The sequence below is a fragment of the Micropterus dolomieu genome, linkage group LG08 (genome assembly GCF_021292245.1).
Source record: "Micropterus dolomieu isolate WLL.071019.BEF.003 ecotype Adirondacks linkage group LG08, ASM2129224v1, whole genome shotgun sequence".
Taxonomy (NCBI): domain Eukaryota; kingdom Metazoa; phylum Chordata; class Actinopteri; order Centrarchiformes; family Centrarchidae; genus Micropterus; species Micropterus dolomieu.
In genome coordinates this window covers 183,344-194,017 of record NC_060157.1, presented here as the reverse complement: position 1 = coordinate 194,017, position 10,674 = coordinate 183,344, and the positions used below count along the sequence as shown (strand labels likewise).

At 45.5% G+C, this 10,674-nt stretch overlaps 1 protein-coding gene across 5 annotated transcripts in view; it reads right to left on the bottom strand.

The window, feature by feature from the left end:
* Window positions 1-3,500: 3,500 nt before the first annotated feature.
* Window positions 3,501-10,674, bottom strand: part of ptpn18 (protein tyrosine phosphatase non-receptor type 18) — a 21,346-nt gene continuing 14,172 nt past the window's right edge. For all 5 annotated transcript variants that reach the window (XM_046055269.1, XM_046055268.1, XM_046055265.1 and 2 more), the window contains 6 exons: window positions 8,911-9,003; window positions 7,073-7,116; window positions 4,744-4,869; window positions 4,406-4,611; window positions 4,240-4,329; window positions 3,501-3,761 (listed from right to left, as the gene is read on the bottom strand). In XM_046055269.1, coding sequence (XP_045911225.1) covers window positions 3,688-3,761; window positions 4,240-4,329; window positions 4,406-4,611; window positions 4,744-4,869; window positions 7,073-7,116; window positions 8,911-9,003 — 633 coding nt within the window. In that variant the 3' untranslated portion in view covers window positions 3,501-3,687. The remainder of the gene's footprint in view (window positions 3,762-4,239; window positions 4,330-4,405; window positions 4,612-4,743; window positions 4,870-7,072; window positions 7,117-8,910; window positions 9,004-10,674) is intronic.

Genomic DNA, 10,674 nt, shown 5'->3' with positions numbered 1-10,674 from the left:
GCCTGATTGTTTCAGCCATACCGCAGAAGCTGTTGAACCAAACATCATATTTTATGAACTCCTCATGTGTTTTGTGCAGAAAACCTTATTTATAAACTAACTAAAGCTGACAGAAGTGAAAATTACAACACTTCCCTCTGAGATGTGGCAGAATAGAAATACAAAGCGGCATGAAAAGAAAATACTTAAGTGAAGTTCAAGACCCACAGATTTGGACACGTACTTTACAGGACTCGAGTAATTGTATTTTCCTGCTGCAGCAGCTGTGTTCAAATGTTATAACGTGAATTACTGCTAAGTTGTGATGTGTGTCTTATTAATATGAAAGCAGAGATAAGTGACAGCATGAGTCTAAGTAAAAGCTCAACAGTGAATCAGAGAAGGTCACAAAATCAAACTCAGTAACGGTGAAACATCAGCATGATGCCACTTGGCACCGCAGTGATCCAGCAGAGAGCTCATGTTTTACTATTCATCCAGCTTTACTATGATGTGCTACGATGCTAAGCGGCTCATGGCAGCCTGAAATCTAATGCGCACGGTAACCATAATGATGAAACTCTATCTTTGATTGCTGATTGGCTGCTTGCCTTACCTCACTCTGCTCCATTACACTATGGTCTTGCTGTCTACATTGTTGTTGTTTTTGTTCGTCTGTGTGTGTTTTGTTTGCTTGTTCTGAGTTTGTACATCGAGAGCCATGAATGGTGAATGAATGAATATGTGTGCACATGCCTGGCCATTAAAGCTCATTCTCATTCTGAGTTACGAGTTTATTCCGTCGTCCATCTGTTACAGTGAAGTTGTGTTAAATAGAGATCACATGACACACACACAGCTCTTCACGTGGACATGTGAGGGTTTTATTAAGACTTTAAAACCACCATCTCTCTTTATTACTCATCTCTCTCTCTCTTTCATCCCCCCGTTTCCTCTCTCTCTCTGGATACCTGTGGTCTCTCCACCGCTGAACGAGCCAACACCCTGACCTCTGTGTGTGTGTGTACGTGTGTGTGTGGGTAACTGCTGGCGATAAATGGAGTGTGCTTTGTGGCAAAGTGGTAGCGCACACACACACACACAGCTGGCAGTGAGAGAGTTGCAGTTAGTGGTTTTGAGAATCAGAATGAGTGACGGTGAAGTGTGTGTGTGTGTGTGTTGGAAAAGTCCTATGCTTGCAGCAAAGCATGATGGGAGTGCAGGAAGGTCCTGTGGCTGCAAAGGATTCACACACACACAGTTATAGCGTGTTGGACAGCTCGTGTGTGAATCACGCTATCTTTCATAAGCTGATTCATATCTGATGATGTCACACACATCACAGTCATGCCAAAGGTTTAACTGAAACCACCTTCTTCCTCCCTCAGTGTGTTCCTTGTACACTCGTCCTGGCTTCACCATGTGTGTGAAGCTGTAACTTCATCATCTTGCTATAGTACACACACAGTGTTTCATGTTGCTGTGCTGCCTCCTGGTGGTCGGCAGTGGAACTGGGCGCCTCGACCTGAAACCACCTGCAGAATCCAGGTTGACTGAAGTCTACCAGGCTCTGACTTTACACACTCAGGTCAGTTTCCCCGACACATATGATGCCTTCTAACCTCAGATGATGTCATAATGATGTCACCAGGGTAACTGAAAGAGTTTGAAAGATGAGTCTGTTGAAGTGAAACCAGAACTTCCAGGTTCTGTTGCAGAAGTAAAAAGTCCTGCTGACATTTTAACTGAACATCCGGTCTGAGACAGCACGTCATGTTCATACTTAATACACTTCTAATATCGTCGTTTACTCAATATCAATGGTTTTTAGCTGCATTTAACAAATACCATTTCCCATCAGACCACCACAGGTGAAATGTCAGGACTCGACACTGAAGGCTGCACACGTAGATAGAGAGTTTACAGATGAAGAATTTATACATTACTCCAACCAGCCTGAAGAACACCTGAATTTCTGTTGCCTCAGACTAACTCTGCCAGTCTGAGGCTTTACTTTCTGTTTTGTTTACACTCCTGTTACAAAGTGCTGGGAACTCTAATTCAAGAGAACAGTGTGTCTGTGTTCTTAAATTCAGTTTATTTTTAGAGCACAAACAGTGCTTCACAAAGACAGATATATATATTATATGCATAACAGATGTTGTGGAAATAAGGTCCCATATTCTGCTCATACTCATACTGTTACTTTGGGTTTCTACTCGAAAAATCAGGAACCTCCGGGTCTGAAAAGTGAAGCCGACGCCGAAGCTCCTTAAACCTGCGTCCTCTCTAGCAGCCAGCAGGGGGCGACTCCAGCGGCTGCAGAAAGAAGTGTGATTGTACAGAAGTCTCTGAGAAAATGTTTCTACTTGTCAGCTGATTTATTCCCTCAGTAAACACTTTCCTGATGAGTTTACGGTCTCAGTCGCTAGTTTCAAGTCTTCTTCAACACAGCATGATGTTCATTTAGTAAATTATGGTCCCATTTAGAGGAACAGAGACCAGGAAGCAGGGGAGGCTTTAGGGCGGGACTACAAGCTGATTGGCGACCTGTCAATCAGGATAGAGGCGACTCGTATACGCTGCTCTGTGTACATTTAACCAGCGCCGCTGAAAAAGCTCATCAGGAGTCGGCTGCTCATTTTTCAGTAAGTACGTTTAGTTTTCAGCCTGTTTGTCGCTAACTAAAATTAGCATCCCAGCTAATATCACAGTCAGCGTGAATTATAGATGCACCTAGCTAACCAAGCTAGCTAGCTCCACGCTCTCGTCCAAATATGGTCACGTCTGGTTCAAAAAAAAAAAAACAAGACGGCGACGGCCAAACTGGAGGCTTCAAAATGGTAGTCCACAAACCAACGGGGGATGTCACGGTGGCCAACCCCACTTATTTTATACCGGCTGTGGTTCAAACACATAACTTTTCTCATTCTGTCCATTGCTTTATTTCAGCTCCTGTCTCTTTAGGGCCCCCCTCCCTAAAAGCCCACGTTCTTCTGATTGGCCAACTTTTGGAAGCCTCCTGAGGGGCAGGACTTAGCTAAATCAATGTGTAGATGTCTGGCTATGCGGGACCAGGACTCACTGGTTACTGTGCAAAAACACACCTTTCTAACTTTATTCTCTGGTTTTGGTGAAACTGGATCAGGTGTTATAGAGATGTTCTGATGTCTTCCGGCTGCTCGGCCTCAACTCTTGCTCATTTACTAAGTTTCCTGATGGACAGATAGCTTTATCTTTTCATGTCTTACCAAGACAGTGCAGAAACAGTGCATTTTGCATAATGTGGGACCCTTAAAATACAAAACCCAAGGAACCTGATACAAATTAAAACAGGTTAAAGAAAAGTAAAAGCCAGAGAGTAGAAGTGGGTCTTCAGACCAGTCTTCCTCCGGTTACAGCTGCAATCGCCGGCCTGAAAGACTGAATGCTAAAGTCTGGAGCTGGTTCTGAGGTGGAAGCCAGACCTGACGGCAGAATTCAGCCACCAGTTCCTGTTAAATCTGGAATTTTCACACACATATCTGAAGAATTATATTAAAAGTCAGAACACAATCATTTAGAAAACAGAAACGTTGGAGTGCAGACGTTTAGCACGGAGACGTGCTGTCCATAAATATCTACAGATCACAGCAGGAGACAAACAGCAAATCCCTTCCTGTTAACTTTGCTCCACTCCAACAGTCCAGTTGAACCGGTTCCCGTGCTTCACCTCTCCAGGCGGCTCCACTCCGCTGGAGGATCTCTGGGTCCTCTGGGCTTCTGAATACGACAGTTAAACCCTGAAAAATACCAAAATACATTTCAAACTCGAATAACTTGATTACTAAAAAGCATTAATGCTTCGTTCATTCTGTCGGCTCAAACATGACAAAAATAACCGTAAGATGACACAAAGCTGCAGCAAAGGTACCATTATCCCAACGAGCTAACGTTAGCATTTAGCCTAAATCATGGCTGCTAGCTGAGATGCAGGGAAGCAAAGGTAAGGCTAAGTTCTTAGCTGGAAATGTAGAAACGTGCGTTTGTTCTTGTTCTCTGACCGTTCTCAGTTATGCAGCTGACCCGGTGCCAGGGCGCCAAGCAGAAGGATTTCTGATCAGATTACTGGATAAAATAATCTGTAGAATACTTCATTCCTCCAATAATGTCTAAGCCAACAGCTCCACCTTTACACAGATCATGTTGTCTGCTGTCAGAGAAGCTGCGGCTGACTGTGTTACATGAGCTGCAGACAGACAGGTGTACAGGTGTACTGACCGATGCCACCAGGTGAACACGGGCCGGTCATGTCTGAGACCGGAGAGGCGAGGTCTTCGTAATCGTCGTCTGATTGTGAAGGAGGTTCAGCTGGAACAGAGAAGAGTCACTTATCGATCATCCCATTTCTTTCATCCATGCCTCCTTCCTCTCCTCTCCTTGTTACCTGGCATCAGGTGATATTCTCCGCTGCTGCCTAGTGATGCCGGTCCCTCCCCCAGCCTGGGATTGGCTGGTGTTGCTATGTCGTAGGTGGGCGTGGCAGAGAGGTGCATGCTGAGAGGTTTAACTCGGGGTCGGACACTGCTGTAGACCGGCGCCGCTGATGCTCCTGCAGGGTCGTTATCATAGTGGTGGTCCGGGGGCAGCGACCTGAGGGTTAATTATCAGGAGACCGCAGTAAACTACCGATATGCAAAGTTAATCATGACTTCATCTGTATATATAAAAAACACATCTTTATCATGCAGTCACACAGAAACTCTCTTCAGGGTGTTTCCCTACCTGCTCCCGCTGCAGTATCTGGGCTTGGCTACAACTGAGTAGGTGGGGCTTGCTGAAGGCGGGTGGGGGTGTTTGGGCTTGTTGACCACAGCATATGTATCACTCATGGCAGTCGGCAATAACAGTCTGTTGACACACGCAAAGACACGATAAGACGATGAAGGATAAAGGAATGCTAGCTGCTAACAGAAACTTCCTGTTTGTTAAATAAACGAACAGCAGCTGCTGAGGTGGAGCTGATTAGTCTTTCAATGTGTCTGTAGAAGTATAAATAAGTCGTTCTGATACCTTAGCATCAGAGCGCACAAGCATTTTCACCACACACACAGTGAGCTAGCTAAGCTAACTATAAGCTAGCTGTGATATCATGTACAGCAGGCTGAGTGAACGAGACTTTTGAGCAACTAAGCTACGAGAAAAACTGGCCACATGAGGCCAAACTGGAGAACCAGTGACTGCACTGGACTGAACTCCAGGTACCATGATGCATTGCAGGACTGACTCTTGAAGACGCACAGTGAACCGGCTCCTGCAGATAATATAGATCAGCAGTGAAGCGGTTAACGCTGCTGCTGCACATTTACATCTCAACAGGAAGTCACTCTCAACTTCCTGCTGCAGCCGTGTGACCACAGTCGTCATGGTTACACTGATTTTTGATATATACTGTGGTTTAATCATGATCATCTCCTCGTTTCCTCTCCTCTCATCTCCTTCATTGCTTCCTCTCCTTTCTTGTTTCCTCTCTTCTCATCTCTTTCTTGTTTCCTCCTCCCTTCCCTTCTTCTGCTCTCCTCTTTCACTTCTCACCTCCTCCTTCTCTCTCACCCTTCTTCTTTTCACACTCTTCAGTCTCCTCTCAACTTCTCTCTTGTACTTCTTCTTTTCTCAGTTCCTCTTTCTCTCTCTGTTCTTAAATTCTCTAATCTCTCACGTCTCCTCCTGTTTTCTTTCCTCTCCTCCTCCTCCCCTATGTCTCCTCTCTCTGCTGCGTTTCCATGATAACGCCGTAACATATGGGGATGGAGGGATGGGAAAGTGTTAATTTAACACCTTGTGGTGAGACATCCTGTCTGCCAGCAGATGGATGCGATCGATTTACATCCAGACACACTGTCAGGGTTTAGACGAATGTCAGACGGGTTCAGGACCCAAACGCAGGACTCTTCAGGATTTATTAACAAAACTAAAAGCGTACACACTCACAGGGAGTTCAAACAAGTGATCCAAACAGCAGAAACACTAGAGGCAAACAACAATCCAGGCAAGCTAAAGAGTTAAAGGTCAGCTGTCCTTCTCATGTTGCTGCTGTCTCTCAGTCGTGCCGCTTTGCTCTATACAGCATAAGAATAATCAGGCCCACCTTCCTCAGCACGCCACCCAGCTCCTGGTTCAGGCCATGGTTACCCCTCTGCCCTCCTGGCGGGTCTTCCAGCTTTTGTGGTGTAACCCCTACTCATGGTTCAGAGCTCAGCAGCCCGTCTGGTTTCTGATCAGCCCAAAAGGACTCGTGTCCCTCCATCACTCAGGGACCTCCACTGGCTCCCTGAGGCCTCCAGAATCAAATCCAAGTCCCTGATGCTGCATCCAGAGCTCCTCCTGGGTCTGCTCCATCTACCTAAACTCCATAATCCAAGCCCACGTTCCTTCTGGGCCACTACGCTCCTCCAACGAACGCCGCCTGGCTCTGCCTCCCTTCACACAAAGCGACCTCAGTCCCTGTTCTCATCTGTGACGCCACGATGGTGGAACGAGCTGCCGCACGCCATCAGAGCAGGGGCGTCCCTCTCTGACTCCAAGAAGCTCCTGAAAACTCTGCAGAGATCACTTCCTCTGATAACACCTCTGACATCACTTCCTGTGCTCTTCTTCTTCTGTTCTCTCACAGCTCTCCTGTAGTGATTGGACTAGTCGTTAACTCTTCCTTCTTCCTCCAGGTCTTTAGCCACTGGTGCTGTACGAGCAGCTCTCACTGGGATCTGCTGTCACTTGTAGATCTCTTACTTCACTGATGTTTCTATGTTGTTCCTTAGATGTTAGTCGCTTTGAATAAATTTGTCCGCCAAATGAGTAAATGTTAAAGTAACGCAATACGGGCATGTGGCTTTTACTACCAACGCTCCCGGCTCAGAGGTGGATCAAATCTGATCCTCTTTCCGTCTGTGTGTGAAAGCCTACATCTAAACTTAAAGACAAGACAGGACCAGACCAAAATGGACCAAACCTGCAGACCAAAGTTATTGAAATAGGTACATGCAAACCAACATCCCGATACAGACTCAGATACAGATCAAACCAAAGGAGGAACAGAGACAGATAAATCAGGTACCTGGTGGAGGAAGCAGGTGTGCTGTTCTTCTCTGGTTTCTTCAGCTGTGGAACAAACAGAAAACACTTTAGTTCATCTGCAACTCTGAAAGTCTCAGAAAGCATTCACTTCACGCTCTACCTGAAAAAAATGACGGTTAAGTCTCAGGTTTCATTTAAAAAACTCAGCACCGCTGACCTTGAGTTCATCCAAGGACCTTAAATCAGTGTTTTACAGCCGGTTTTACCTCTACGGACGACGGCAGCATAGGGGGACACTGGCAGACGTAATAGCAGTCCATGTAAGGCGGTGGACGGACAGGTCAAACCAACCCAGGACTTTCACTCTCCCGTGTGAAACCAAGTCTGTGTTGACTTATTTTGAGTTTTAAGTTAAATAGCGTTACTGACTTCGGTCACGTGACTAACGTGAGTTCGGCCACATGCATGAAATCACATGATATAGGTCACGTGAGCAATGTGATGGAGGCGGCTTATTCTACGCAAAACACAACCTTTTCCTAAAGCTGACCAAACTGCAACCTTTTCCTTAACTACGTGTTGAAGGTGTTCTGGTCATTTTAATCATTAATTCCTGCAGCGAGTGACGCCGCTCACACAGGCGTCACCTTCAGCAGCGGTCGACAATCGGCGGCCTGCGGGCCAAATAAAGAAATACTCTGATGTTGATCTCTGGCATGACGGCAACAGTTACTCACATGATCACTTCCTCTTCAGTGATTGTGCTACAAAATAAGAGCGCGGCAAAGTCTGTGCAGCACTGCTTTTTTTCCAAGTTGACCTGAGAGCTTTTACTTTGAAAAGTTCTGAAAGACATTCAGAAGAGTCTGTGGCTTAACAAAACCTCAGGAAACGGGAGGTTGGATTCCCTTGAATGAGAAGCGCAGGACTTTCCTCTCCTGGAGACGTTGGGAAATGGAAAGAAGCGTCCAGAGGCTGATGGATGTGGATCAATTGCCGGGACCAACACACTCCTTCAAACACTTCACTGTGAGCATGTGAAACAGTCTATTCATAGTTAATTTGTTGAAGAGGAATAAATATGTTCATGTCAGGGGGACCGAACACACAACCCTCCGATTGTAAGGTTTGTTCACTACTGACTGAGCTAACCGACCACTCAAGGTTAATTGCCGGCCACCCTCTACTGTATTTATTAATTCTGAATCCCTTCGGTCTGCAGCAACACACCCGCCACGTTTGAAGTTCCTGACGCACAGAGAGATTCCTTCCTTTATCAGAGAGATATTAGAAGTGATTGTTAACTGGTAAGTAAATGTACTCGGTAAATGATTCTGGGCTTTACTCCCTGATATCTTTCACACATGAAGAGCAATAAAATAGTTTGTAGCATGGTATTAGTACTTTTACTGAAGGTCAGATCAGATATCAGATGTTTTATATGTAAAGCAGAAGTTAGAGACTCAACAAACGGCTGAATCAGTGAGAAACAAAAAATCACAGACAACACGAGTCTGTTTAATCTGCAGCTTCAGAGGTTCCTGGTTCTAATCTGGATTAAAGTGGACCTACCTGTCAGCAGTGTCGTCCATTAGTTCTAGTTTTAGTTCATTTCTTGTTTCTGTTAAATGTTAAATGTTGATCAGCAGACACTTCTCTCGCTCTCTGCTCTCAAACCGTCTGCAGCGCTGAATTTACATAGAGGAAGTCAGCCTCACTTCCTCTTTCTGCAGCTGCCCTCCTCCTTCCTCCAACACAACTCCTGATTTAAAGCCCCAAACACCTGTTCACACGCAGCGATGCACAGGTAGACAGGTGGAAAGAGAACTGCCTGCCCAGCTTCAGTTAACCCTTCGTAGTCCCTGTGAAAGCGCTCACCTCGGGCAGGTTGCTGTAGGGCTCACAGCCGGCCGACTGCAGGACTCGCTCCAACATGCAGACGGCAGCCGTGAAGATGAACTGATACTGATCCTGCAGAGGACAAAGATAAGCTCATTAACTTCCCTCACAGAGGAGGTTGTGATCGTCCTCTCTGTGAGTTTCTCACTTCAGTGGAGGAGGTATGAAATTTCACAACGTCACTGAGTTTCACCACAGAGATCCGCCATGAAACCGCTTATTGTGTCGCCTCCTAAAATACTCACCAAGGAAGGTCAGAAAAACATTTGCAAACACCCCCTGTTACCGGACCAGCCCTCCCACGAACCTTTCTTTGGATCACCTTCCCTCCACCTGCCTGCTTCTGACTGCTCATCTGTGAGGCTCCATCCTCACATTTTAAAACTGAGTTTGAAAAAGAAGGCGGAGTGATGAGGACGGAGCCTCCGAGACGAGTGTCATGGTTCAGAACTGTTTCTGTACTGAGCCGTTTCCCCGAGGAACGACATGGCAGCACCAGCATGTTTCAGCTAAAAGCCTCCATCAACGTGACGCAGGCGAACTGCAGGCGAACTACAGGCGAACTGCAGGCGAACTGCAGGGAAACTGCAGGCAAACTACAGGCGAACTACAGGCAAACTACAGGCAAACTACAGGCAAACTACAGGCAAACTACAGGTAAACTACAGGTGTGTAGAGGGGATCCAAAGGGAAGGCAGAGCCACACGGCTGATGGAGACGTTGGTAACCTTCCTGCACTCACCTGAGTTTTCTTTTCTTTTTGTTGACCTTTGACCTTACACACATGTTGTTAGGAATGTGGTTTTTGTGTTTATGTTTCCTGTTTAAGTCCGTTTAAAAAAATAAAAATAAAAGTCCGTTTTTGGTTCTGTGCTTCTCTGTGTCGTCTTGTTTAGTTAGTTCTTAGCCCTGTGATAATTATTATTCATCTGCATCCTTAAGTTACTTAGTATCTGTCTTGTCTCATATCTTAGTTCCTAGATTGGTATCTTAATTCAGTCTGTTTTCCCTGTTAGTTGTGTTTTTTGGTATATTACTGATCTGTCTGCTTATGTTCTGGTTCAGTTATTTATATTCTGTTTCTTCCTGGTTATTATTAGTTTCCCTATGGCCTTGGTATCTGTCTGTTTCCCCTGCTGTCTCTCTACCTGTCTCATTAGTCCTGATCCCCCTCACCTGTGTTGCTCCCGCCCCGCTCGTCAGTCCCTGTGTATATGTATGCCTGCTTGTGTCTCCAGTCTTTGTTACGTCCTTGCGTCGTCTGTGTTGAGTGTTCTGTGCCTTCCCTGCCCTTTTGGATTACTTCATTGGTTTGTACTTTGTTCTTGGATTCTTCCCTTTGGATTATGTTTTGTTTGGAGTACCCTTTTGTTTGAACATTTGCCGCTGAGCTCCCAGCGTAAGCCTGTTTAGTTTGTGTTAATAAATCTTTATTCGAACTGCAACTACCTCGCCTACAGTCTGCATTTGGGTCCACACCTTAGTTCTCAGCTTCTGCACTCAGCGCCCCATGACACATGTACTGTAACAGACATACACAAACTGAAAAATTAGGTCACATACACTACCGTTCAAAAGTTTGGGGTCACCCAAACAATTTTGTGTTTTCCTGAAAAGTCACACTTATTCACCACCATACGTTGTGAAATGAATAGAAAATGGAGTCAAGACATTGACAAGGTTAGAAATAATGATTTGTATTTGAAATAAGATCTTTTTTACATCAAACTTTGCTTTCGTCAA